At 37.1% G+C, this 15,749-nt stretch overlaps 2 protein-coding genes across 9 annotated transcripts in view; one reads left to right on the forward strand and one right to left on the reverse strand.

Moving 5' to 3' along the window:
* The window catches only part of Ten-a (tenascin accessory), a 206,947-nt gene that overhangs the window by 148,164 nt on the left and 43,034 nt on the right, over positions 1–15,749 (forward strand). The gene's annotated exons all lie outside the window — the stretch shown is intronic.
* Positions 1,358–7,795, reverse strand: LOC138132734 (uncharacterized). Of its 2 annotated transcripts, XM_069050349.1 has the most exons (7): positions 6,072–7,795; positions 5,489–5,940; positions 5,165–5,421; positions 4,848–5,044; positions 4,543–4,699; positions 4,344–4,483; positions 1,358–4,291 (listed from the first exon to the last, which is right to left on the reverse strand). In XM_069050349.1, the coding sequence occupies exons 1-7, from the start codon at positions 6,222–6,224 to the stop codon at positions 3,947–3,949; spliced, it is 1,701 nt and encodes a 566-aa protein (XP_068906450.1). In that variant the 5' UTR covers positions 6,225–7,795; the 3' UTR covers positions 1,358–3,946. The 2 variants fall into 2 exon arrangements, with proteins under 2 accessions (XP_068906450.1, XP_068906451.1); XM_069050350.1 differs by lacking the exon at positions 6,072–7,795 and having other exon boundaries at positions 5,489–5,953.

Below are 15,749 nucleotides of genomic sequence, written 5' to 3' on the forward strand. Positions count from 1 at the left end.
GTAAGTTAACAACAAAACCAACAAAACCGAGTAAACCGACTGAAAACAAATGAATATTTAACAGTTAAATTTAACCAAAGTATGTATTTTATTTGACCGAAAAAGTGTTGCATCGTTTATTTGTGGTGCTTATTTGGTGCATAATAACAAAATGAACGTTCATAAAATCGGTAGCAACAACGTAATGAGAAAATATCTAATAACAGCCAAAGTGATGTCTAATGTCTAATACGCCGCCAGACATCGCAGATGATAATCGCAATAATTGTCCGGTCACCATAAACTATGTAAATAAGTATGTAATTGTATTGCCAACAGTAAATTTCTCGGTTTGTTGATAAGCTGATAAAAAATACTATAAAAAATTGTTAATATGTATTAATAAATGTATCTATTTGGAAAAAGTAGATACAAAATAAATTTGTAATTTTTCCAATGATGTCTTTTGTGGCCAAAAAGTGCCTGTTTTCAAGCCTCGACTGCGCCTCGACTAGCAAACCCAGACTCGAACGAAAAAGATGCAGTTTTTGGCCTTGATACACAAATAACTATTATTCGAATATACAATAATCATAATAATGCATTATTTCCATTATATAAATATTAGAAAAGTCGAATCATTTTCTTCATAAATAAAAGACAATTACCTATATTTTTTTAAATTTATTAAAACCCCTTATTACACCTTAGAAAAAACAAACTTCATCCTTCACTCGGATAAGAACAGAAAATTTTGACAGATGCGATTTTGTGGTGGATGGTGGAACTGCTTAATTGTCTAAGCGGAAGTCATTTTGCACACAGAGAACAGTTTATTTCAAATAAATAAAATTAATTATTCATCAATAAATGATTTCTTTACCGGCGGCGAATTAAACTTTTATTTATAGGAACTAAACCATTTAATTGCATTACGTTTGCTATTGACCACAAACGCTTAATTACAAATTTGGAGTTTTGCTTATTTGGAGTCACTTAAATTTGTTTGTGAGAATTAAAACATTGCGAACAAATTTCGATAGTTTTATTAGCCTCCAGTTGGCTTTACTGCGCACAACAAATGTATATTTTAATTTTCTTACCTTCTTTATTTATAAGAAGTTACAATTTATTTCTAGAAACTGCAAGTTTATTAGCATGTACTCTAGCTTTACAGTTGCAGCAAAATGTGTGGATAGAACGTTCTATAGTTGTTTATTTCAGAGTATCAAAATAGTCTTCTGAAAAATTAATTATCGGCTGTTAGTTGTGAAGGATTTATTAATGGCAAATTTATTGTTTATTCCTGAAATTTACATATTTTATCTATAGGTGGTATGTAGGTACATATTTGGAAATTAAAAAAATATATTTTGCAAATATTTTTTTATTTAAGAAATACTTACGAACTGGTTTATGTATACATGGTAACATTGCAGTTCTAACTAAACTACTTAACTAACTATTCTAACTAGACTACTTAACTAAATTACGAACGGAAAAGCTTATAAAATTGCCGAAAAACCTTTACTGAATAATTTTTGCAATCATATGTGTTCCATCAATTCCTATATGAATGGATCGAGGAATAATTAAATGTTGTGGATTAAGTTTTATAATTCTTTTTCTATTTTGTTTAGTTGAAATCTCGATTTCAAATGCTGCCATGTGACTGTTAAAACCCACAGTGACACAACTGTCATAAACAATGTAAACGCTACCGCTCCAGTCTGTGACAACATTTCGAATTACACCAAAAATTGGTTCACTTACGTCATTTGTTTTATCGTGAAAAGCATAACCGATCTTATAGAATATTCCATTAATTTTAGCCCAACTAACTACATACAAGTCACTGATGCAGTCTGTAGGAAATGCATCGTTTAAGTTATAATTCTGTAAAGTACCAAGGAATTTGCCAGTTTCAAACGAATTTTCGATTCCCTTATTACTCAAAAGTCTATATGCCAATCGCAATTGTAACTTTAGTGATAACGTATATGGCAAATTTATTCTAGAGTTAACAATGTGGGCATTAACTTTCGACAATTTATGCATAGCCTCATAACGAATGGACGATAGATGTTTTAGAGGACCAACACATAGCATAGTTGAAGGATAGTGAACTAAAAAATGATACTTGGGTTTCAAGCCTTCTTGGAATAATTCTTGATAAAGACTGTTATGCTCGGCAATTAAACATTTTAAAAGGCTCAAATTAGAAGTTGTAATTGCAGGACTCGTAATTATGTCGACTATATCATATAACAACAAATATAGCCTCCAATGTTCGTCTCCTTCTGGTATTTTGTCACCTATTATTATTCCAAAGTAAGTTACAAGAGCAGCCATTTCTGAAGCCGACATTATTAAACAACCCTTAGTTAGATGATGGTCAGAAATGGCTGGTATAGGATTGCCTATGTCAACATTGCTGTTATATTGGAAGTATTTCAATCGGTGATTTAAGCAATTTAGTGAGATATATTTTTTTGATATAAGTTGTTTTATAATTTTCGCCATATCATATCTACAAATACCCTCATAAATGTCATGCATTAAGTCAAATGTGATATTTTCAACATTGTGATAGTTTTTTAAACTGTTAAAAATACAGGAACCTTGAACCCCAAATTCTTTGTTAACGACGTCAAGCTTATAATTTTGTTGATTCCTCAAAGTGGAATAATTTTCAAAAATGGCCACCTGAGTTTCAGCTTTGCTGCTTCGACATTTACGACAAAAATAATGGCTGCTAAAAGATTCAGTAAATCCGAGCAAAGAGTTAAGTCCCAGATTATCTCCTAATACAGCAAACAAACAAAAGTAAACTCGCAAATTACCTTCTGGAAGTTGTAAAGTAACACCATTCGATTCTAGAAACTGTAATTCCTCAAGTAATGAATTAAATGCCTTTCTATTTCCAAACATTGACCTATCAGAGCTGTACATTAATTGACAAAGAAAAATATTATTTAACGTTGAAGAAAAAGAAGGTGGAATGCCAGCAATTGTATAGTATAAGGCACCTATTTTATGTATACCAGCTTTAGAACCTAAAGGATTATTCGATTCAAAATCGTCATAGTACAGTAAAATCGGCAAAACAATTTTTTCACCAAAAGTGTGTTGTAGATTTTTCCACAAGCTCCCACAAAAAATGCTAGACAATTCCTGATCCTTATTTGATTCACTGACAATAAATGATTGAATGACGGTAAAAACGCCAGGAAGTTCCAAAAATTTTTTTAAGCATTTTCGCATAGGAATTACTTGCGCCTCACATTTTCTTGAGCTCATGATAATTGTATTTTCCGGATTTCTACGACTGTCCGGCATTTCACCAATAACAACAGACTTTGGCTGTATTAGGTATTTTTCAGATTCCATGTATTTAAAACGTTTATATTCTGTTTTAAAGTTTTCAAATACACTGAAGTTAAATATCGGCTGTATTATTCCATGAAGGTTGGAATCCAAGGCTTTTGTTAACTCAATCTTAATATAGTTTAGTATGTCATCAATTAATTCAGAACTATGCGAGATTATCTCCTGGACAAGATTTCTTGTTATGGAGGGATTACAATATAAGGATCCAATAAATTTTAAGAGACATCGAGTCAGATCTGTGTCTGTAAGTTGAACTGGTATATCTTTAGTGTTTATTTCATCAAAATCAGAAATGGCAGCATTATCATCTTTGTCATTTTGAGATACATTACTTCGATTACTTAAGTCACTGTCCACGCAAACGTTCCTTGTCTTAATATGGTTTGAGGCTACAACCAAATGATTACTGCTGTTCATATGTTTCTTCAAACTGAATACATTGGAAAATTTACGTAAACAATATTGATAACCACATAAATAATTTTGCTGCAAAGGATGTTGTACTTTCAGATGAAAAATAAAAATATTGCATTTCAAAAAGGTTTTTCGACATAAAGTGCAACGTAACATTGTGATCCTATACTGATTTTTGATTTTTAATTTGATTGTGGAGTTGGAAGATCTGGGGCAGTTTTTTATCACTTTTTAAATGAATATCGTAAATGATCCACTGGATAAGAAACCATATATGTTCAGCCTCCAACGGATATTGTAAGTCAAAAACTATAAAAGACTTGAAACATACGTCAACGGCTTTCAGCAGAGTTGGCACTGTATATAAAGTGTCATGGATGTAGAGATGAACAGTCTGGATGTCGTAAAATGTTGGGCCGACGATGATGATGTATGGTTGGACGGTCATCCCAAAGCTGGCCATTTTAGTCCTTTTCGCCTCAATGGCATCGTGAATGTTACTTGGAGCCTGCAATTGCTATTACTAATATACTTGTTTCAATATAAACAGAATGATATACCTTAACGTGAAGAATGAAACCCTCCTGAGATTCTGCCACCGTAGGTTTCCAATAAGTTTTTCCTCCTTTCTTTACCACTTTGCTAGCATTGTTCGAAACTGTTTCGAACAACACTAAAAACTTAATGACATCTTCGGAATCTACAGAAATCATATCGCACTTTATTTATATAGAACGCGCCAAGATAATTATGAATTACCCTTTTTAAGCTTTCCGCCATTCAGCAATTCAAACAGTATGCCGTTGGTCGGCTTCTTGTTTTTTGATACTTCTAACACGCTTTCAAATGTTGATGGCCAATGTTCGAAAAGCATGCAAACTTTGTCTTTATATAGTTCTTCGAAATCACTTTCTATCTGAAAAAAACAAGGGAACCTAATTATGAAAACGTGTGCAGGGGTGCCCCATAATTATTCGTTTAAAAAATTTCAACGTTAGGTTTTGTTGCGCAAACTTGTGAAATAATGGGTTCCCTACCAGTTATTTTATAATTTAAAGCATTACCAGTAAATATCCCGTGGATAATTTTAAAATAGGCCAGTCGTCATAAATCGATGATATCGTAATGGGGTCGTTATTGGAGTTAGGAGAAGAAAACTTTTTTCTTAGTTGGAATGATTTTTTCCAGTGCGCTAAAACACTTTCAAATGGCTCGCAATTGTTTTTGAGCCAATCTGCGCTTCTCATTACATCATCCAAATCTACAATGTAATTCGTTTTATAAATATACCTAGATAATGTTACCCCATTTCCACTCATTATGGTATAAGCCCCTTCCCCACGCGGAAATGGGGGTACCTAATATGCATAGGTCTACATACCAACATGAGATTCATCTCCACTTCCTCCATTATCGTCTTCAGAGGTATCCTTTTTGGATAGCATTTTGCATTTTCTTAAAAATTGTAACATGTTTCGATTTTTGTCTACCAGTTTACCTCTTGCTATGCCAGCTGTATTGGTTTTGGAGTACCTTTTAGGAACTGGAGCAGAAAAGTACACTTCTTTGCATTCTTTTGGAAATAAATCCACTATCGCATTGGCGACTTGTGACAATATGTCATTCGTGAGGCGGACGCTGGTGGAGAAAAATAATCATTGTAACACACCCACTGTTTACCACTTACGTAATTATAAGTACTAACTTTATATCGATATCAAAAAAGTTACAGATGACTATGTTCGTTAAATACCCTTGGCACTTAGGACTCAACCCTCTGTCATTGTATGACGCCATTATGGCTTGGCCAGTAACAGTTTTAGCAAGTAATTTCTTTAGGTCAAAATCCACCATGCACTGATGGAAAGTATTATCTCCAAGCTTCATTTTTTTAGGGAGAGGTTGATCTGATTGTTCATGTTCATTATTACTTTCTAGTATTAATATCTCAGCATTCAATATTGTGTTCGGGAGAGGTTGATTTGTTGCCGATTGAACATTTTCGGTATCGTTGTCAAATTCTATTTCAGCGTTCAATCTGTCATTGACATACTCGTAACTGTTTGCAGATAAATTTGATGTTGATGGTATGGTGATGGTGGAAACTTCTGAATCTGTAATGTCAGGTGTATCCTCTGACGGTCGCTGATAATCGCCCTGTTGAACAGGAACGTATTATTCTATGGTGCACGTGATCATGTGATTCACAAGAAAGATAAACACACAAAAATAGTAAGCATAATAAGTATACTCATTTAAACCAAAAAAATTAAACGAAATAAGCTTACATGTAACGGTTGTGCATTATGTATATTATGATGCCAATGTCTCTTTATTCTTAATCGTTCACCTATTGACGGTACAATTGTCGAAAATAATTCATCATTTCCTGTTAGTTGTTCCAACTCCTCTAGAGTAATTTGGTTTTCTACAATGAACATTTTTTATAATAATAAATTTTTCATTAATAATGCTACGAGGTATCTACATATTTTCACATTTACTTAGTTCCTATATACAGAACATTCACACAGAAAGTGCATAAGGATAGATAAAGAGAGAATGATTAGTTCTTTATATTGAAAGTAACAACTGTGCAAATAGACTCACTAATATACAATAACCATCAAAATTTTATAGAATATTATTGATGAGATAAAGAAGGAGAATTGATTATTCAATCCAGTATTTTTTTAATTCATAAATTTAGAAATTTAGAATGAGGTAATGTGTGTAATTAATACTTATTTATGTATGGTAAGATTACTCAATAATGGACCCAGTTATTTCAAAAAGTTTGCGACAATTAGTGGAAGTAACCAAGTGGATATTTAATTTTTGGCAGAAATTAACTCTAATAAAATAAAATCTCACATGCTTAGCTTGGGGTTAACCATGTTTTAAAAGAGTGTGGAAATTACCCAGTTTAGTGACATTATGGAACAATTAGATATTTTGTTTATTTATTCTTAAAAAATTTCAAAAACTTTTGAACATGCAATGACCATTATAAAAATTGGATAACTTAGTCCTCAGAAATTAATATCAACAATGCGCGCCAAATTACACCCTGAACCTACATTTTTAGATAACTTCTGTGGCGCGAACGCCATAGTGCACAGACTTAGAGCGAGGAACAAAAATATGAAATTCATCTGTAGGAACGGGATGGGTGAGAACTGATAAGTGATAACTCTATCAGGATCAGGTGGTTACAAGCTGCTGCCCATTACTAAAGCTAAAAACGTGAAAATATGATAAAAATACTAAAATCCATTAGCCTTTGTGATTTATTCTATTTTAATTTAGTACTGCCTTAGAAACAATCCTGCTGCAGGGTTCGATATGTAATGTTGCGCAATAATAGGTAAAAGTAGGTACTCACCTGTGAAGACTTGCACCAAATGTTCTAGGTTACACTTTTCAATAAGGAATCTAGCTAGGTCCCAATATTGCTTTTCCATTTTGATTATTTTTACTAAATTCCACAATTCACAAGAACACACACACATTAGACGTTGGCACAGTCGAAATGCCAATATGTTAAATGCATTGTCATCCTTACAAAAATTTACTACAAAAGCACGTTCGTCGATACCCGATATCGGAAGAACGTAATTCTATTCTTATGAATAAAATTTAATAATGGTAACTAAATTGTTCTTTCATTTATATCCTTTTTGATTTGTTTGAAACAAAATCATTCCTCAGCTCATTCCCATAAAAAAATGTTATTAAACGCAAACAAATGTCTTACAGCATTCAAACAAATCTTTTTGATTTTCTTCACACAAGGAAGTATTAGTTGTGTATAATAACGATATTGCAAATAAATGGTTTGGTTGCAGGAAATTGTCGTAATTTTTTCTCATTTCTTCTAAGGAGTAAAGCTGTGTTCCGTGTAAATTTTCTTAATATAGAGTAACAAATGGATGTGTGTGCAACTAAATCATACACCACAAGTAAAAACAGGAATGTTTATTAACGTAAAGCAGAAAATTTTTCTGTGTGTGCTTGTCATTAAAATTAATGAATCATCATGACACCTCAAGCAGTGTGGCGGGGCAGTGATTTTGTTACCAACATAACAGAACAAAAAAAAACTGAAGCATACTCATATTTCAAGATCATCAGGTCACATGTAATTTTTCTTAGGATGACCTTCCCGACTTACTCATCACAGTTATCTCTGTTTAAAGATGTGTCATTTGTCAAGTGTCAACATGTTGTCACTTTTCTGTCACCACTTATTCAACTTTGTAGCAAACCATAACCTCGACCATTTCTAATCTCGCATTTGACGTTAAAAATATTGAAACCTCTAAACATTTTGACCTTACGAGTAACTCTAAACATCATGCTTATTCCACAGATCGTCATCTTTCATCATTCTCACGTCAATTTAAAAAGGTATCTGTATTAGATTGCAAAATGGTAAATGGTTGTCGACGCAGTAGGCCATCCATGAGCATGCACACCGGCCTTTAGATTTAGTTACAAAAAAGTAACTAAATATAAATTTTGACAGTTTGAGGTTATGATCTAAAAGAAATGACAAGTAAAGTATAAAAGGGAATACATTTTAGTACATTCTTAGAGAACAAACTGAACATATCAATAAAAATCTAAATGACAAGTGGAGAAATAATAATTGGGTAATTGTTTACTTTACCTACTTCTGGAATTTTCGCATTTGGCTAGAAAGCCTTAGGGCGTTCTCCTAGATCGTTTGCCACCATTCAAACCTTGTGCAAATGCCCTTTTTTCTCTCTTGTTGTGTTTCAAGGTCGCGTCAATGTGGTGGGAAACGATGTAGGAGGACGCCCTGAGGCTGTCTAGCCAGAAAAAATGTGAAAATTCCAGAAGTAGGTAAAGTAAACAATTACGAACAATTGTTTATAATATTCTGATGTTGCCAGATGTTTTTTGCTTAGAACCATTATTTATTATAATTATAAGGCGTTCCTTAAAATGTTCTTGACTTTGACGTTTTTTGACAATTGAAATGTAGGTAAACTAAAAACTCTAAAATTACTATATTGGGCGTACTACCAACTTAAAATTGAATTTTCAGGGCCAACTGCATCGATAACCATTTTGAAATCTAATCTGATGCCCTGAGGGTGTCTAGCCAGAAAAAACGCGAAAATTCCAGAAGTAGTTAAAGTGAACAATTACCGAAAATGTTTGTACACACTCGTAAACTTGCAAGGGTCGTAAATTACGAAAGCAGAGTGGTTCTGAATATTTTTTTTGCATGACTGAAAGGATCGTTCGAGTGGTTAGTGCGTGAAACTGTTAAAACTTGAAAGAAATGTATGAATCAAGAAACTTATTAGTCTGTGGTTGTTCCACCGAAAGAAAACGTAGAATTTTTTCCGGTGCCTGCGACGGTGTCTAGGGAGCTCAAGGAAAAAAAATCAGCGAGAGTCGGGGGAAAAACCGGTCGGGGTCGCGCCACTCGGTCGAGTAACTCCCCGATTTTAATTATATTTGTCGCATGCAGTTAGTCTTTTCCTTATATCCCGGCGAGACATTAAACTTCTGAAATACGATTGCAGCGGAATGAAGCCGAGTCGGTGATTACACAGATAACGTTCATTGCTGCATTGTTGTTGTAAAAGTTGTTGGAAAACGGGGGACGGTCGTTCCGACCATAAAAATTCATTTCTCTCGTCGGAAACCGGAGACGATTTTTTGCCCCCATACGGCATCTCGACTCCGTCGACAATGGCCACGCGATTAACATCGAGTGCCTGAAACAAAGCGTCCTGATAACGGCATCTGCACGGGACAGGCTCGAGATGTTAAGTAGTGAGACGAACGTAAGCCGCTTTGGAAGCTCGCTCTTCGCTTTGAAGGGCGAAGGTGGATCGGGGTGCGCGTCACGGGGTAGGTGAGGGCGCCGGAAAAATCGATGTCCGATCGTAACGTCTGCTTAATTTCGCATAAATTCGCGAGATTTGAGCCGTTTTATGGAGGTGCGGCTGTCGTTACGAGACAGGGAAATATGTGGACCAGAACTCTTAAAACTGTGCCTTTCTTGAGATTAACAACGGAGAGCCGCCTGAATTATGGCCCATTAAAATCTAAACGTTTTACATAAAACGACGATGTAAAACCGATTCGGGCGACGGAATTGCGAGGACGCCATCAATACGGAAATGTCTTTTTTACCGGACTATTGCACGGTGCACTAGTGCGGTTCACCGTGACCGATATCCGCGAAACCGCAACCCCAACAGAAACGTAATCGCTCATGTGTGGCCAGACGTGCCGCTATCCCCCGCGGATGAGTCGGAGATGCGGCGAACGAAGGTCATTTATTTCGCGGAATAAAAAGGTAAATGAAGAGGCGACTCAAGAAGAGTTGTGTACAGAACAATTCCAAACGCAAGCTCAAGAAGAGTTACGAAAGTGTGATCAGATAATTAAATAAAGTTGAAAGAAATCCATGGAACAACAGCTGACGGGGTGAGGAAAATGTTGGAAACTTTTCACGCAGACGAAAGATTAGAAAAAGTATGTTAACTGAAAAAAAAACGTTTCAAAGAAGGTTTCGTAGACGAATTAATTTTTAATTTTTTTGCACATGGTTGAAGAAAAAGTGAAGTTCAAAAGCGACACGTAGAAATTTAAAAACTTACAGACAAATAAAGGATCACATCGAAGTGTATAATCCTGGAACATGACACAAAGTCGAGGCATTACAAGAAATTTTCAATTAAACAATAAAAAAATCTGAGATAATTGTAAGAAGATAAACAAGGATCAACGCTTGTCAGTGTAAAAGATGCTGACAGGGCGAAAAGACAAGACGCAAAGGAATGTGATTAAATTCCACAAAACTGAAATAAAAAAAATTAAAACATGGAAAGAGATGATGAGGTGACAAAGAGCAAACAATATAAAAAATATGTGTTAAAGAAATAGTATAGAAAAAATTATTAAAGGAACAAAGAATGAAATAGAAGTGACGGCACATTTCAAGGATCAAAAAAAAATTGGATAAGTAGAAAAGTGAAAAAAATTGAAGACAAGAAAAGACCTGAACTTGCGGAACGAAAAATACCGTTTGAATTTACTTTCTGGAACATCAAAGTATCACAAAAAGTCCGGATTTAACGTAAAAGAAATAAAAAGTCTGCTCAACTTTTATTGGTCATTTTTTTAATATTAAATTGTATTCCAATTTATATTTGGCTTCTGACAATGTTTTCCCAATTTTTTATCCCATCAATTCCCTTATTAGCTTTAGCTGTTTTTGCTCCTGTACTTTGGTTTTTTTATTGGAATTTCCTTTTGTGTATCTTTTTTTGCCCGTCTACCCAACTTTCAACTCGTTTTAATTTTTTTGTCGACCTCTGAAATATTCTTTTGTCTCATCCTTGATTCATAAATAATGAAAATCTATTATTCACTTAAAACCCCAGTTTTCAAAGCTTGCCAAAAAATACAAAGTTCAAACATGCCGAATGCAACAAATCAAACTTTTAACCTATCAAGATAAACATTTTTTCACCTTGTAGTCTCGGACCCAAGAGCGCGGTAGCGGCACACGCGAGTTTCAACACCGAACGTGAAGATTAAATAGATACTTGCGGTGGAGATTATATCGCGCGTTTAAATGAAATCCTGGGCTGGGGAGGCGTTGGAAACCGTCAATTGTTGTGCTTTTTTAAAGCGTAGATTAATTGGAGCATGCTGACAGCTAACCTAAAATTTAGAGCCAAACAATTCTTTCTTTGCAACATTTTACAAAAAAAATAGAATAACTTAACGATTCCTATTTTCGGAGCAAATATCTTTTCTGAAAACATACATGTTTAATTATGTCCCGATTAAACATAAACAAATGTCATTCGTGTCAAACAGCGGGAAATTCAAACTTTACACTGTTCTAAACGGTTTAATTTTTCCAACGCCTAGGTACTCAGCCCAGGATTTCATTTGAACGCGCGATACTACGTAAAAAAACATCAACGTCAACCTTGGCCTAAAAGTCAATTCAAAAGCGATAATGTGTCGGAAATTAACAGAAAAATATTTCCGAAACTGGAATTTGTTTCCTAATATGTGACAGAAAAGGAAGATCCTTTGGGCGAGAAAAACTAGCAAACTCCCGCGAAACGTGTTTGTTTTAAGATTCTCACGCTTCGCTTATCCTTGCAACTTCATAAACATTCCCACATTTTGTTCGGGAGGAAGACCACTTTGTTTACTCTTTGGCAAAACTCCGCTCCACTTCCCTCCACCGATGTCCCGATCGTACCACTTCTTCGCGATATTATTAATGCTCGAATTTTTCCGTCGGATCCGGAAACAGGTAATCCGGTCTTTGTCCCGGCTTAATCAGCGTTGCAGTTTTCGCCCGATCCGGTTTGCATGACGAATATTTAATCCGGGTTTTTCGCCCGCCATCTTCGACGTCTACAATACGACATGTTTACGATTCGTCCTCGTAGAACATGTGTTGGGGCTTGTTGTTTGGTTGTCGGTGTTGAGTTACCGCTCGAAGACGTTTTCGGGGGCCGTTACCCTAAATCATCTCACGTATGAATGTAAATCATGTCGGAGCGTTTCTGGGGGCCCCATCCCGCGATTAACGACGATCGTGGGGGCCGGGCTGTTAATTACGGGGCAGTAAAGAGTGCTATTTGTTTGGAGCAACAAGAAGTTAAACGCGGCCAATTAATTAAGGCAACTTTTATTATGGCGGCCGGTGAGGGTATGAGTTTCGGGGCGAATTAAATTTGAAATATTCTGGCTTTTAGTGAAATTAATAGCAAATATTAGCTTGATTCCTAAAGCGAAGGCGCGTACTGCAAATATTGTATTTAACAATGAATGTTAATGACGCGGGTTCCGCCGCCGCTCCAAGACAACCCTTTTTATGTTGCCTCCTAATATCACCTCCGAATTTGCATGTAATGTATTTTAATTCCCTCCGAGGTCGCGTCTCTCTCGCTGATGTTTGCAGGGAGCCAATCCCCGAGGCAAAAATCTCCAGAAACTTTCTCCTTCGTCTTCGCACCCTTTCGGCCGATTTTGACGGACTCGCGGCTTTATTGGACGCGACCAGGAACAACCCCGATCGAGGGAATATTATTGAAAGCGACCGGCGATTTTTCCCCGTGCATTATCTCCCTCCTCCAGAAGAAGTAATAGGATCCTCGAAAACACACAATATAAGTGGAGACCGATACCGCTTGTGACCAAAAGTTGGCCAGTGACAGCTCCGGGCTCCCAGGGGGTTTTTCGGGGCAGAGGGCGTGGGTTCGGATTTTTAAAAAATGGGCGCCAGGCAGCTATTGTCTTGAGCTGGTTGTTGCTTGTCCAGCTGCCGGGACAAGTGCTCAGATCTTACTCGTCGAAGGTAAGTAAAAGCAAACGCTTTCTGATCGTTAAACAAATTTTGGTTTATTCGGTTACTGCAAAATTATCCACAGAACAGTCTTTGGTGGTTCGGTACTGGTTCACACGAATGCGATAATGGTTCGCTTGTAACTACTAGATGAAAATTGAAAGATGCGGAACCAGTACTTTTTGGTGGCCTTAATATCTACTTTGGTCGTAACCAGAAAAGCTTTTCTTTCACATGTGACCGAATCTTAAACTAAACATGATATTCTTCGACGAAATAAAAGATGTTTTGATTCCTGATGAGGAACCTCCCGAACTTAGACTTCCTTCTGATCGAGCTAATTATTAAATGTAAACTTAATGAAACCCAAGGTCAAGATTGGGGTGTCACCTTGACAAAAAATTAAAATTGATCCTGATAGGAAAGCTTAAATCGGTGAAGTTCCGAAACGTTAAATTTGACTGAAATTTCTTTAAGTTGACACTGGAGATTGAATGAAAAGGTTCTTACAAACAAATTCTAAACATTTGCAAAGTTTCAAAAAAATTTTTAGTGAACATACAAAAATTATGAAAGCGAGAAGCGAGAAATTCGAGGCGTTCCTAAATTTTGCAATGCCGCGGTAAAAAATATGGCGACTTAGCTTTATGACGGGTCTGTTGCCTCCTCGAATAGCGTCCTTTTGACTTGCGGTGTGACCTTGGCGATACGGTGCTCAAAATAAACGATCGCCTCTGCGAACGATGTTCTCCAAAATGGTCGCCTCTGCGAACGATCTGGCTACGAATCGCCCTGCGAACGATCTGGCTACGAATCGCCCTGCGAACGATCTGGCTTTCAGCGAAAAAGGGGGTTCTTGGCGCTAAATCGAAGTCCTTCCGGCACTCCTTTACTCAAAAATTTTCGGTACTCTAAAGTTGCGATACGGTACTGGATCAATTCATCCAAACGGGATTGACTCTAAACTGGATCGAACCACCCCTAATACATGGTCTTAGTGAAATGAATTCAAAATTGAACGATAATTACCTCTATAGTGCGAGGGGTCACTCGACCACGAACTCTAAAAGGCGCTTCGCTGGCGTCGCTTCGACGGCTCTCGACGAAGTGTCCGACTTCCGCATTTTTAATCTCGGTACCGCAGTCCCATAAATCGCGAAAATCGTCACGCGCGCGATTCTCGACCTTATTCAGTTGTGCTATAAGGCGGGCTGCGCTTGCGTGGTACTGCGCAATCAAAAATGTGCATTTCCGGTGGTACTACACGTGCGCGTGTCATGACAGGTGGACCGTCATGGCGTCGGTTTGTTTACCTCGAAATTATACCGAGCGGGAGAATTCAGATTTTGGACGGTATTGTGTCGGTAAGTCGTGCACGTCTATCCTGATGTTAATTGCCGTAACTCGCAGGTCAAAAAAAGGACAGGAAGAAAGATGGGGTTGAAAAGAAGGAGATGACTTTCCGGCAAGTTACTAAAGAGGAAAAGGGACCCAACATTGCCGTACGGTCACCTATCGCTGAGAAGAGAAGAAGAGAAAGTGAAGAGAAAGAGAAAGTGAAAGTGGGGTTCTGAAAGATAGGTTGCAGCTCGCCAACCTAGAGGCGTGAGGCCACCTCAGCCTGACATTTGCGGGGGTAACATGTGTTCTTCCAGCCCCCCCGTGGTGGCTGGCACAAATGACTCTAAATTGAAACTTTCCGCTTCCGGAATGAGCGACGTAAAAAACTTGAAGGCAGGGTGGGCGCGTCGCGTTGCCAAATGCCGTGCGTTAACTGCTAGTTCCGGGTCTTCGAACTGCGATCTATTAGCCCCGCGAGCATAAGTAGGACCTCGTGGCCTCCTACTCCGGCCAATCGCCATTGTGGCGTTTCGTAACGCTACACTACCCCCCTCCTCAAAAAGAAAAAGGAAAAGGTAACTCAGTTGCCTTTTACTTTTTACAAAAAAACGAAGATGAAGTCTTCACAAAAAAAAACGTCAAAATTTGATCACTGGAAAAGTTTTGGTTTCGCCACGAAAATGGCTTGTCGATATCTGCGCGTATCAAACGATTGAAAACTGAATCTCAATGTCAATTAGTACTTGAGTACTGCGGTATGATGTAAGTCAAGTCCGGTTAAATGTCATAATTTGGGGTTCTTAAATAAACTTTTCCTGAACAAACTCCACGGTAAAATTTTACTGTCGTCAACATTCCAAAGGAGGACAAAAGAATTAATCGAAAAATTGAACGGTACGAAAAAGTGAAATGCAAAGCTCGCTACGGTTCTTCGGCTTCTGCCAGAGATCCTCTGAATTCTTTCAAATCTTTCATGTGCCAAACACCTAGATCTGCGCGGTTCTCATCTTCGAGAGCGTACGCGAGTTTCGATAGTTTTCTCGTTATCGTGCACAGCACGTAGCGTGGCGCTAATTTTTGCGCAAAGTCTTTCGCAGCGCTGGAAAGTACTTTGTTGCGTTTCCAAACTTTGTCGCCTACAAAAAATTCAGCGTCGCGCTTCCGAAGATTGTACGAGCGTTCGTTGCGTTCGTGCGCTTTGTGAAGGTGCTGGGTTACATCCTGCAAGATGGTCTTGAGGTGTTCTAAATTTTTCGCGTGA

This window comes from Tenebrio molitor, chromosome 6, assembly GCF_963966145.1.
Source record: "Tenebrio molitor chromosome 6, icTenMoli1.1, whole genome shotgun sequence".
Taxonomy (NCBI): Eukaryota; Metazoa; Arthropoda; class Insecta; order Coleoptera; family Tenebrionidae; genus Tenebrio; species Tenebrio molitor.